Source organism: Cynocephalus volans, chromosome 10 (assembly GCF_027409185.1).
Source record: "Cynocephalus volans isolate mCynVol1 chromosome 10, mCynVol1.pri, whole genome shotgun sequence".
Lineage (NCBI taxonomy): Eukaryota > Metazoa > Chordata > Mammalia > Dermoptera > Cynocephalidae > Cynocephalus > Cynocephalus volans.
In genome coordinates, this window is record NC_084469.1 from 100,148,595 (window position 1) to 100,162,273 (window position 13,679).

The 13,679-nt window shown below is 49.3% G+C and overlaps 1 protein-coding gene across 6 annotated transcripts in view; it reads left to right on the plus strand.

Moving 5' to 3' along the window:
• Positions 1–1,145: 1,145 nt before the first annotated feature.
• The window catches only part of INSR (insulin receptor), a 155,875-nt gene continuing 143,341 nt past the window's right edge, over positions 1,146–13,679 (plus strand). For 3 of the 6 annotated variants that reach the window (XM_063112522.1, XM_063112523.1, XM_063112519.1), the window contains exon 1: positions 1,147–1,712. In XM_063112522.1, the coding sequence (XP_062968592.1) occupies positions 1,613–1,712 (100 nt within the window). In that variant the 5' untranslated portion in view covers positions 1,147–1,612. Of the gene's footprint in view, positions 1,713–13,679 lie in introns of all 6 variants that reach the window. The other 3 variants (XM_063112520.1, XM_063112521.1, XM_063112518.1) reach the window with 2 other exon arrangements.

The window sequence follows — 13,679 nt, forward strand, 5'->3', positions numbered from 1 at the left end:
GGCAGGGGAAACCACCAGGGTAAAGGCCCAGAGGCAGGAACAGTTTGGGGTAGAAACAGGGGGCCCAGATCCTGGCAAACTAATATTTGTTCAATAGAGAGGATGAATGAATACCTTGGGTCTAGGGTTGTGCTGGGCACTTTCTCCAATTTTATTTCCCGTGCACCTCCCCAAAGTGGGCATGCAGGTATTGCCAAACCCGTTACACAGACGAGGCAGACCCAGAGACAGTAAAGTCACTGGCCCAAGACCACACAGGAAGGGAGGGGTGCAAGGACTCTATTCCCATTCAGTTCTGGCTTTGCTGTCCTTAAGGCCCCTTGCCCCCTTCAGTAAGGTGGGTTGACCATTTGTCATTCGAATGACGTTGCTAGACATTCAGACACACACGGACTGGTCTGTGCATTGAAAATCGGGTGTGTCCACTTGCGCCCTCTGTGAGGTCTCCAGAGCCTGCTTTGCTCTTTTAGGAGCTTCTGCACACACTCCCAGGTGTCGTTTCTTCAACTTGAACCATAGGCCACGCCGAAGGGCCCGGATCACTGAACGCAGGAGTGCACAAGGTGCGCGGGCACGTGGCTGTCCCCAGGGCCCTGGCGTGGCTCGCGGAGCTGGTCGTGGGCGCACGCGGGACTGGACCTGTGGGGGTGCCCTTGCGCTCTAGCCTGAGAGTCTCTGGCCAGGCCGGGACCAGGCGGAGGCGAGTGAGTCATTGCTTGCCTGGGCTGCAAATGTTAAGGGAGTGTCAAAACACCGGGTTACCGGGATTAATATTCTAATCCAATATTTTAAAAAACAAAAATGGATCCCCCAAAGTCCACGGTGAACAAAATAGCAAAGCGGTGAAGAAAGGCTCCTTCTCGTCGGGGCTGCATCTGGGGCGCCCCCAGGGGCTGAGGCTGGAGTCGCCGGGCTGCCTGGGGCGCCTGCTCGGCCCCTGCGCGCCCGGGGCCTCCAGCGCGGGGCCCGGCACGGGGAGGCTGGCGGGCGGGCGGGCGGGGCGGGGACGGGCGGCGCCTCCCTCGGCCCGTCCCCCACTGCACCCCCCTCCCTGTCCCCGGGCCTCTCCCGGGCGCCAAGTCCCTTCCGAGGCGGATCCGCGCCGCCTTTTCCTGCAGCCCGCACGGGGCCCAGCTGACGGGCCGCGTTGTTTACGGGCCCGAGCAGCCCTCGCTCCCGCCACCCGCCCGCCACCCGCCCGCCCAGGTGCCCGCCGCCGGTCCGCGCGTCCGTCTGTCCGCACGTCTGTCTGTCCCGGAGTCCGCAGATCGCCGCCCAGAGCGTGCGGACGGACCCCACCGCCGCCAGGCCGGGCGCAGCGCGGAGCTCCGGGCCCTGAGATCGCGGGAAGGGGCCCGGGCCGCAGTGGCCGGGGGGTCAGCGCCACCTCCACCGGGCCGCGCCACCGTATTTGCAGCGGCCGAGCCCGCGCGCCCTTCCCGGGGCTGTCTCAAGGGCCCCGCTCGGGCCGGGGCCGAGGTCCGCAGGCCGCCGGCGTGGAAGAAAAGGACGCGGGGTCCCCAGCGCCTCTCGCGGGCGGCCGCCTCGGAGCATGACCCCAGCGGGCGGGCGCCGCGCGCTTTGATCCGCGGGTCCCCGCGCTGCAGCGGCCATGGGCGCCAGGGACCCGCGGGGGGCGGCGGCCGCGCCGCTGCTGGTGGCCGTGGCCGCGCTGCTGGTGGGCGTCGCGGGCCACCTGTACCCCGGAGAGGGTGAGTCTGGGGGCGCGGGAGTGGGTGGGTGGAGAGGAAACCCCCCAGCCAAAATGAGAACCCTCCCCGGGGAGGGGAGTGGCGGTGGCCGGGATGGTCGCTCCGGCCCTGTGAGGGGCGGGAAGCCGCTGACCTTGGCCTTTGCCCGGCCAGGCTCGCTGCTCTGCGCCTCGCGTGCCTGACCTGAGCCCCGGGAACCTTGCCCCAGTGCCCGCCCCGCCGCGGGGGCCTCTCCGGAGCGCGCCTCCGACCCGTGCCTGGCCCCCTCCCAGCCCAACTCGCTCCGGAGACGCGACACGCGTCCCCTCTGGGTCGTCTCCGGTTCACTGGATCCGGACAGCCTCGACAGCCAAGCGCTCGAGCGCACACGGTTGGAAGCCACAGCCCAGGGTACCCTACTGGTGGGTGACCGCACCCCTTTTCCTTGAATCTAGGCTCGTTGGCCACCCCGGACTCCAGGTCCATGTTTACACTTTGGGGTTCTGTTTCCCGATGTCCCCAGGCCAACTCTAAAGCTTGGCAACAGCAGCAATTGTAGTAGCAGACTTAATGGCAGTTTATGATCATGATTAGTGTAATTAGTATCACTGTATGGCACAGTGCTGGTCCATCTTATCTCTCTGGACCATCACAGTGGCCCTGAAGGCTAATACTGTTGTGAACCCATTTTACAGAGGAGAAAACTGAGGCTTAAGTAGGACACATAACCTACTTGCCCTAAAGTCCATGCCAGGGTGAGGACTTGAACCTCTTTGTGTCTGGCTCTGCCCAAGCTCTGCCCTTCATGAAGGGGTCTTTACCTGAGAGGTCTTTGACCTTGAGTGAGCCTCTCCTACCCACTGACCTTATGGACCTTGTTCCTGGGTGTCCCTGTGTGGGCAGCAGACAGAGGAAGATCCCAACCCCAGTGTCCTCCTCAGGCTTAGTAGCAGGTACCTTTCTGGTTGTGGGACAAAGACTGAAGAATCATTTAAGAAGCTATAGTTTGGGTTTCCCACCCAGGGGGTCTGAAGCCGTGTTTTAAAAATATATTGGGTTACTGCTTCAGATTTCTCCATAAAAGGGAATTAATCATGATGAGGAAGGGGTCGGGGAGGGAAGGAATGGAATCTCCTAGATTCCCTGACAGTGAAAGATGCATGAGAAAGCACAGGCTCCGGAGTTGACCAACTGGGTTTGCTGAGTGGCTTTGCCAATTACCCAATGTCTAAAGGCCCCTGAGTGCCGGGGATACAGTAGGTGCTCAATGAAGGGTGGCAGGTGGTGTAGGTTCTTATTAGGAAAATCCAAGACAAGTTGTTAGACCTAAGCCAGACTTTGTGTGTGTGTGTGTGTGTGTGCGCGCGCACGCACGCGTGTGTGTGGTTCCTTGGTCTTCTGTTCCTTGTAGCTTTGGTAATTAATTGGGGATCTATGGCTGGGCTTTCAGGGTTTTACCATTTCTTTACATGCTTACAATTTTCACAAGAGCCAGGGGTCATGTTTGTTTTGTTAACTGCTACATTTCTAGAGCCTAGAACAGTGCTTGGCGCATACTAGGTGTTCAGTATTTGTTCCTGAATGGGGCACAGGCGGTAGAGCCCTTCTAGGTGCACATCATCTTAAGGAGCTCCTTATTCTCTGGATAATGCCTTACTAACAATAATAAGAGCTTTGCATATATAATCAGTTCATCCTTACCACAACCCTGTGAGATAGGGTTTATATCCCTTTATGCCGGTGAGGAAGCTTCACTAGATTAGAGCCAACAGGCGGCAGAGCTGGAATTAGAATCCCCACTAGTGTGGCTCCAGAGCACTGATTTCTTAACAAACCATTGTTCTTTTGGGTTTGAGCCTCCCCATCCCTGCTTGGAGTAATGGTTAACAATATCCTATCAAATAAATGTGATGTGGTGCCTCTGGAAGGGTTGGCGATGAGGCAAGGAACTTTCCAGATCATTAATCTCTAATGTTAACTCATATGGTATTTTGGTTGGGGTGGGGGATGGAGGGAAATCAGTGCAATTTTCAAGGAAGGAAGGACGCTTTTTGGGGATGTCATAGGAAGATGCACCAGGCCAGTTCATTCTTTTGTGGAGTCTTCATTGCTGTTCAGAAATGGGCAAGGGTTTCCTTCTGCATTTCTCTCTGGATTAGCCGGCCCTGGCCCAAGATTGCTCGTGGACATTGCAAAGTCGAAGGGTGAAGGCAATGAAGGATTAATGAAATAGGAACCCACACAGTTGGGAGTTCGGGAGGGAGGGTCCAGCAAGTCAGCTCATTAAGGCTTGAGATGCTCACATGCAGGTCCCCCTCATTTCTTACATCACCTCCCTGGGGGTATTGTAACCTTGCTTCTCCCCTGGAGACCTGCCCCTTGCCCCTTCCCCATTCATTCATAGAAACCATCAGGGTGAGCCCCCTAGGGTCCCCACCTCACTCCACTGCACCGTTGACTTTCATTCCTGTTTGGTTTGAGCAGAACTTCTCAACCTTGGCACTGTTGACATCTGCAATCGGATTGTCCTGGGCACTGTAGGGTATTGAGCAGCATCCCTAGTCTGCACCCACTCGATGCCAGCAGCACTGCCCTCGCTCCTGCTCGTGACAACCAAAAATGTCTTCAGACATTGCCAACCTTCACCAGTTGAGAACCCATGCACTGGGGCAGTTATTAACTTTTTCCCTGTCTGAGACCCTTACCCACCTGGGCCCTCACACTCTCCCCTCTCTTGTTCGTGCATCTTCATTTACCCACAAGCCTCTCTCTTCTTAGCGTATAAACACTCAATCCCCCCGAACCCCGTTACCCATACTGACCTCCAGCCTTCCCCTTCCAGACCTCCCCTGGCTGGCCCTCACTGCTCTTGCTATTTTACCTTTCACCCACTGCTCTGCCCACGGCATCTGGCTTGTGTCTGCACCGCTTCGCAGGTGGCTCTCTTGAAGGTAATCCTTCACCTCCCCGTTGCGTCTCCTGCAGCCTCACCTTGGTTGACTTCTATGGCTTGACACCAACCACCACCTCCCACTGGAGATGCTGGCTCTCTCTTCCTACAGGACCGGCCTCTCCTTTGACCTTCTCTCAGTCTACTTTTTAATTTACATATAGTTCGACTCCTTTGTGTAGAACAGAGGTGGGCAAACTATGGCCCTCAGGCCAAATCCCACTGCCTGTTTTTGTAAATAAAGTTTTATTGGCACACAGCCACAGTCATCTGTCCACTCACCATCTATGGCTGCTTTTGGGCTCTCACAGCAGAGTTGAGTAGTTATGACAAATTTCATGGCCTGAAAGGCCAAAAATATTTATGCATTGCCCCTTTACAGAATAAAGTTTCCTAACTCCTGATCTGGAACAAACTTCTTGAGGGTTTATTCGTGATGATATGCCTAATAGCTTGTGTGGTCCCAGGTACAATTCGAATGAATTGAGTTAAATGAAATGCCCAGGGATGCTGTCTTTTTCTCTTTACAGAGCAAGCCATGTTAGAAAAATTTATGTCATTTGCTGAATACAGGGGCTCCAAGGGTGAGAAAGTAAGAGTGATGTCCCCTCCTTAGCTGTGTGTGTGATTTTAGGATTTGTTTATTTAAACAGCCATATCGGCACTGAAAGAGGATTCTGTGCCGTCAGTCCTGCCTCAAGAACCTAAAAGGAAGTGGTGTATGCTGTGAGGTTTTTTTCGCAAGACCCTTCACGTTAATTTCTACTCATAATACATCCAGGGGTTGTGTGGTTCATGTTTTGCAGTTGGAGCGTATTTACAGTTTACAGTTTTTTAATTAAAATCATGACAAGCAATGCATTCTCATTGAAAAAAAAATTACAAAAGTATAGAGAGGAAAAAAACAAAAGTCCCCTTCAACACCATGTCCCCCAGATCCATCCCATTCCTTTCCCAGAAGGTGACTGTGCCATTGGTTTGGTGTCTATGTTTTTAACCTTTGAAAAATTTTATTTTTTAAAATTAACATACAGTAAAACGTCAAAGGGATACTTGCACTCCCATGTTTATGGTAACTCTATTTATCATAGCCAGGCTATGAAACCAACCTAAATGTCCATCGATGGATGAGTGGATAGGGAAAATGTGGTATATGCACATAATGGAATACTACTCAGCTGTAAAAAAGAATGAAATTCTGCTGTTTGCAGCAACACGGATGAACCTGGAGAAAATAATGCTGCGTGAAAAAACCCAGGGGCGGAAAGAGAAATACTGCATGTTCTCACTAATAAGTGGGAGCTGAATCCACAAATAAACAAATAAACAATAAAGAGAGACAGAGAGAGAAAGAAAAAAATCAGAATAATACGTCAAACTTTTAGAAGGAGAGAAAAGAACTGTGATTACTAGAGGGGGAAAGGGGGAGGGGAGACGGAGGGGGGTTAATGAGAAATTGGTTAATGGACACAAAGAATGATTATGTATTGTAATAATGAGCTAACTATCCCGATCTGACCGTCACACATTGTACACATCTATTGAAAGTCAACTTTGTACCCCACATTCATGCATAAGAAATTATCTTAAAAAATAAAATTATCGTATAGTGAAATTGACTTACTTTTTGGTGTACAGTTTTATGAATTTTAAGCCATGTATAGAGTTGTATGTCCATTCACACAATCAGGGTACAGAACAGTCTTCTCATTGCCCAGTCTCCCTAACCCCATCAACCACTGATGTCTCCACTCCTATAGTTTTCTCTAGACTTAAAAAAAACTTATAATTAGATTAATATTTCTAAAACTGAAAATTTTTATTTGCATCTAGCCTCATTATTTCCAGATCCCGCCTAATAGCTAAAATTTACTTGTAATCCCCAAATCAGTATTCATGACACATTCGTGGTCATTTGATGACACTCCAAAAATTGGAGTCTCAAATTTTAGGTTGAACAGGTTGGCACTCTGCCTTCTTGTTTTGGCTCTCATATTGTAGATTCATACAATTCTCATACTGAGGATTAAAACAACTGTCCTTTTTGTGGTATATTTGGTGCCATGTTTTTAACATTTTTGTGCTTTTTGTTGGTGATTAAGCTGTTTAATCACCCCCGAGTGTACTGTTGAAATGCTGTCTGGTTTCCTAGGGTAAGAAGGCTGTGATAATCTTCATTCAAGGCATGAGTTATAGTGACACTGGCCATGAGTTCAGTGTTAATGGATAAACAATATATATTAAATAAAGTGTCTTTCAACAGAAACACACATTAAAACAAGGTTATGTACTGATCCATTAATAAAAATGTTGTGGCTAGAAGTTCACAGGAACCTAACCCAGGATTTCCCATAGGAACAACAGTTCAGTATTCACAAATTCAGTGTTTGCAGAGACTTTTGTAGAACAGAACTTCTGCAAATAAGAATTGGCTGTAGATTGTCTCCTATCACTGTGGTTTAAAATTTGTGAATTCGTGTTTGTCATTTTTAATTCAAAATCCTTTGGAATGCAAATGCCCTTTTTGTTATATTTTCATCTGTGTGCAAATCCTTGGCTACCTCTTGGAAAATTCATGAGATGGCACCTAACCCCTGGCCCGTGTTTCAGTGGGGGGGGGGTCTCTGCGCTCTGCCAACCATTGGTGCCAGGGAATGCTGCAGTGGCTTTGGGGATTTTAGAAACATATTTTGTTCCCAGCAGAGCAAGATTTGCTGTTCTGTGTTGCCAAATGCAGATTGGTTCTAAGTTCCATTTGGGGCTCAAATTGGACACATGAGGATTAATATTTGATTTCAAATCTGGCTTTTTCTTCCAATTTCTTAAGGGCATGGTGTCTCATCAGGTTTATAGAAAAGCCCCTGTCTTGTGTTCAGGAGTAGCAGGATGTTATCATGAGAGTTTGATTTCTTACCTTTGCCTTTTGGGGAATGTGGAAAACATAGGTACTTTCCAAAACCGCATCTGTTAACAGCACAGAAGAAGGTAGTGGTCGGACATAGAAACCCAAGAGGGGAGGGATACAGCTGTTTTCTGACTGCCTTTCTGTGGTTTCTTCTTGCCACCTGTTCTAAGAAGGTAGCCTTTAGTTTCCTTCTCGAAGATCAGGAAAGATATGAGATGTTCCTTTCTAATCTTACTCAGTTGCGTTGTCTCAATGCCACCTGCTACATTTCTACAAAGTGCCTTTTTGGACTTGGAAGACTTCTCTTGGCGTTTTTTTTTTTTTTTTTTTTTTTTTTTTTTAAGATGACCGGTAAGGGGATCTCAACCCTTGACTTGGTGTTGTCAGCACCACGCTCTCCCAAGTGAGCCAACCGGACATCCCTATATAGAGATCCGAACCCGTGGCCTTGGTGTTGTCAGCACCACACTCTCCCAAGTGAGCCATGGGCCAGCCCCTTCTCTTGGTTTTTCTCTTCTGTCCTCTGTGCCCCGTCTGTCCCCATCTGTATAAATGAGGAAGTCTTCTCTGGCACCATCTCTCCCTGTCTGTTTAAATTTCCAGCCTCCTGAAATGGCATGGAAGTCTCCTGATCCTGTGGTTTGATGCTGGATGTTGTTAGGATTACAAAACTGTGTAATTGGCTGGAGAAATTAGACACTGCGGAGCTTTCAGGCCGGCGTATAGGAGATGTTGGTGTCTGGGTGGCTGTGGGACGTTAATCTTCTTCCTAGTCCCTTGTCAAATATCGCGCCCCCTACAGCGCCCCCTTCTGTCCTTTTCTCTTCCTGATTGCCCATCTTTCCTGGCAATATCACTTATTGTCACCGTTTCCACCAGCATCCATGTGGTCTCCCAAGCCCCAGATCCCATCTTCCTGATGCCCACCAGACCCACATCCCTGAGCACCCCAAAGCGCCCACAGACTCAGTATACCCCAAACTGAGCCTGTTGTCTTTGCCACCCGACTGGTCCTGTCTCGAACTTCCCGTGTTCATTAACAACCCCTCTTCATCCCGCCTCCCTCCTTTCTTCCACTTACCCTGGGTTCAAAGTCCTGTGTATACTCATTCCCCAGTATCTCTTTGGTTTTATCCTTCTTCTTGTACATGCTCCCTTTTCCCTACGCCATGCTGGAATGGTGGTTCCAGAATATTCCATTCCGTACCTTCTCTACACTGTTGCCAGAGGGATTTTTCTACTTTCCTGCTTTGGTCCTTGTGCAGCTACCAGCTAAATCCCTTCCCCCTCTCCTGAGCCTGACCTCCTTCTGGCTTGCAGACGCTGCACTTCCTTGGGGTTCCCTGTTTTTCATGTCTTGGCATTTTTGCACGCTCTTCTCCTTTTTTGCCCATTGACGCCCACTCTGTCCTCGTGGAAACAGGTCAGAGGCCTCCCTCCTTCCCTTTCTGACTTCATTGCTCTGTGATAGACTCAGCTTATATGTCTGGGGCCCAGTTACCCTTGGTCTGCCCACTGGGGATGTGTCCAAGCAAAACGTGGACTGTGTGGATAAATGAAATCACATGCCAGATGTAGGTCAGAGAAGAACTTAGTCCATGTTTGTTCAAAGCAGAAAGCAAGGTCTCACATGGAGGGGGCAGGTCTTGGAGGGAAATGACAGGAGGTGGCTTGGAGTTAGAAGCTGAATGTTTGGTTGGAGAAGAATCACTATGGATCTAATTGTATCCCTACCAAATTCGTATGTTGACTTCCAATAGGACTGTATTTGGATATAGGGTCTTTAGGAGGTAATGAAGGTAAATAAGGCCATAAGAGCAGAGCCCTGATATGATAGGATTGGTGGCCTTACAAAAAGCAGAAGAGACTCCAGAGATCTCTCTCTTTCCCGTGTGCCCAGAGGAAAGGCCACGTGAGCCCACAGCAAGAAGGAAGCTGTCTGCAAGCCAGGAGGAGAGCCCTCACCAGAAACCAACCATGCTGGCACCCTGATCTTGGACATCTTAGCCTCTGGAACTATGAGAAAATAAACTTTTGGTGTTTCGGTCTCTCAGTTTGTGGTATTTTGTTATAACAGCCTGAGCAGGTGAAAATAAGAATTGAAGTCAGAATTGGCTCTGAGACATGGAGTCAGGAACCCAGACAGGTAAGATGGGTGCAGGACCTTCTTTCTTTGAAATTTTGAGGTGCCCACCCATCATGCTTATGGGGTTCCTGCTGGCAACAGTCAACATCCTCAAAGAAGGCACCTGATGGCAATGGTCTTGGGATCAGGTGCTTAGAGGCATGTGGGTCTGAAGGATGGGGGCTGGTGGGGGCCTGAGCTGACGAGGTGGGCCAGGTTGGCAGATGAATATATCTGCCAACTTGAGTCCTCACTGCATAACTTGGGGACTTTGTTTAAAACGTAGACTCTTGAGCCTGGCTCCCAGAGAGATGGGTTCATTGAGTCTAGAGCTGGCCCAGGAATCTGCAGTTTAACATATACTCTCCACATCCCACCCCAGGTGATTTATATGCTGGTGGTCCACAGGGTGCACTTTGAGAGGTCCTGTGTGATGGCTCGGGGTACAAAGGGGCTTGGATGTTGTGAGCTGAATTGTGTACCCTCCCCCAAATTCATATGTGGAAAATCCTAACTCCCAGTATTGAGTGTGACTGTATTTGGAGACAGGGCATTTAAAGAGGTGATTAAGGTAAAAAGAGGCCTTTAGGGTGGGCTCTAATCTAATATGACTGGTGTCCCTATAAGAAAAGGACACAGACACACACAGAGGGCCGACCGTGTGAAGACACAGGGAGAAGACAGCCTTCTACACGCCAAGGAGAGAGGACTCAGAAGGAACCAGCCCCATCAACCACTTGATCCTGGACTTTCAGCCTCTATAACTATGAGAAAATTCGTTTCTATTGTTAAAGCCACCCAGACTGTGGAACTTTGTGATGGCAGCACAAGCAAATGAATATACTGCACTCCAGTCCCAGCTCTGCCTTCTCTTTGCTGTGTGACCTTCAGCAAGCCATGTCCCTCTCTGAGCCTCCATTTCTTTCCTCATCTAGTAAATCCTTGGTGACACTGTGTTTTCCCTTGTGTGCCTCCACCCCCCAGGCTATCTACTGCCCCTCCATGCCCAGTGATTCCCAGCAGAGCCCACCTCACATGCCGTGGCTGTCTGTTCTTCTGGATGTGGCTTTCTCGTGGTTACCCTGTGGAATCCTGTTTTTTTTTTTTTTGTGCTCACCTTTCCTGGTAGATCCATGATCCATGGAATTTGCAGGTCTCCTCTGTGACGTCACTGCCTTGTGAATGTCAAAGGTCGGACACCTGCCTTCTCTTCCCCAGGAGGGAGAATTCTTTTTTTTTTTTTTAAATTTTTTTTATTTTACTTTATTTTATTATATGGTGGCTGGCTGGTACTGGGATCCGAACCCTTGGCCTTGGTGTTATCAGCACCATGTTTTAACCACATGAGCTAACTGGCCAGCACTCCATGGAAGGAGAAATCTGAGGTGACACTTTTGGTCCTGAGTCTCAAGGTTTTCTTCCACGGCCACATCTTCCAACATTACCACGTCTTCCTTGCTGGGTCTTGGTGTGTTCGAAAAGTCCCCTCGATACATCCTACCAGCCTGATGACGTCGTGAGAAGTTTCTGGAAAGATGATGGTCTGGATGGCAAAGGTCCTATCCCAGCCCTCTTTCACCTGAACACCACAGATGACACTATTTTCTTCCTCCACCTCTCATCTTTGATGGTTCAGTTTTCACCCGCATCCTCTGTTTCCAGGTACCCCCCACTGACTGGCTGGTGTGGAGAGAAAGTGACTTTCCGTTCCATTCAAGTAACCTCCCTCCATCTGGGCTCACGACCCAGCTGCATTTTTTAGACCAGGAAAGAAATTGAGGCTCAGAGAAGTATGTGGCCAGCTGAAGGTCACACAGCAAGGATAAGGCTGAGCTGGGATGGCTTTGCTGGGGCTGCCATCACAAAGCACCCCAGACCAAGTGGCACACACAGCAGAAATTTATTTGCTCATCATCCTGGAGGCTGGAAGTGCAAGACCAAGGCAGGCTTGGTCTCTTCCAGGGCTCTTCTCAAGTCTCGTCTCTGTGGGCTGTCGCTCCTCCCAGCAGTGTGGTCACCTCTCCGACTCCTTCCTCCAGAGCTGGGAAAATTGTCCAGCCCCTCCCACCTCCGGTCCATCCATAAATCTCCTTCAGGCCAACGCCCTTTGCCAACCAAGCTCGCTCCTTTATTTCACGAGGTTCCTGGAAAAAATATCCCACGGCCTGAGTACTTCACCTTTTATGCATTTTTATCTCTATTAAAGAATGTTTGCAGCTTTTTGATTATCTGATTCAGTCTCAGAACCAAAATTCACAGGTATGAAGAGCTTTAGTAGCAAAAACGCTCTCTTCTTGTTCCAGCCACTTAGTTCCTCTCCCCAGAGACAACCAGTGTTGCAAAAACATTTTTTTGTGTGTTTACCTTTCTAGAGAATAGTATTTGCACATGTAAGCCAATAGGTCTATTTGTACTTCTCCACCCCACCTTTTTACATAAGTGACGCCATATCACAGAGTCTGGTCATCTCCTTGCACTTTACTGTTAATACATATCCTGGAGATCTTTCTGTGTCACCATGAAGAGTGTCCTTATTTCTTTTTACAGCTGCACGGTATTCCATCACGTCAGAGGTCCCCAGACTATGGCCTTTGGGCCGGATCCTGTTTTTGTACCGCCCCTGAGCTGAGAAGGGTGTTTAAAACATTTTTAAATGGTTGAACAAAAATTCAAATTTTCATTTTGTGATCCATGAAACATAGACACCATTCCAGTTCCAGTATCTCTAAATAAAGTGTTATTGGAGCACAACCCTCCTCATTTATTTATGTGTTGTTCCGTGGTAGGCTACAAAGACAGCATTGAGTAGCTGGGACCAGGACTTTACCTGTCGCCCACAAAAGTGAAGATACTGTCTCTCTGGCCCTTCACAGAAAAAGGTTGCTGACCCCTGCACGATACTCTTACTATCCAGATCTGAGCATGTGCCAAGATCACTTGTAGGGACCTGGTAAAAATGCAGATTTCTGGACCCCCTCACTAAGTTTCTGATCCAGGAGGTCTGGGGTGGGAGCCTGAGAATCTGCATTTCTCACAAGTTCCCAGGAGAGGCTGCTGGTCCAGGAACCCCGCTTTGAGAACTACTGCATCAAGGGGATGGACCATAATTGATTTAACTGGTCCCCTGTTGATGGGCAGCTATGTTGTGTCCAGTTGTGTGCTGCTGTGGACAGAGGGTTGAATGACCCAGCACCGGCACCATATTGCTTATAGGAATCTATGTGCAGGTTTCCAGAACAAGAGTTGCTGGATCCAAGGGAATCTGCCTTTATAAACACCCTCCCCCCATGGTTTTGCTACTAACTCCTCAACCCTATGCAGTCTGCATAGATCTCCCCGAGGACCTTAGGCTGCCTTCCCCATGGTACTTACTGTGTTCCCTGCTCCTCTTGCCTACTGTCCCTAACAATTCCAGGAAATTTGAAGCCCAGAGAGGTTAAGTCACTCACCTGAGGTCACACAGCTGCCAAATGGCAAAGTTGAGATTCATCCCTGGGCTGCATGCAGTTGGTTGTTTCACTACTTTGTCTTTTAACTCAGATGGCAGCTCATCACGGTTATTTAGATGTCTCTCTCCTCCACTGGCTGTCAGGCTGCGACCTTACTTATCTTGACATCCCCCCTGTACCCAGCATGACGCCTGGCACACAGGGATGCCCAGTAAACGATTATTGAGTGAATACAGGAATGGCTTCCACATGGCTGGCTTGCTGGTTCCAGGACCTGCGTTAGAATCCAGATCTCTGGGTGCTGCCACCTGCCACACCTCCTTCCATCCTCCTCCTTTGCTCAAATCCATTTTGAGAGCCATTTTTCCAGGCATTTGGAGAATCTTCAGGGTCTTTGATACCCCAGAATACCCAAGCTCTAATTTCTGAAGATGCTAAATTTGGAAATTGGTTTCATGTGGCTCATACTGGAGCTCACAGGTGTACAAGGCCAGATCTCCATTCTCACCTACTCTTCATCGCTTTTATCTTGCAGTTGTCATCGTTAACAGGTGAGGAA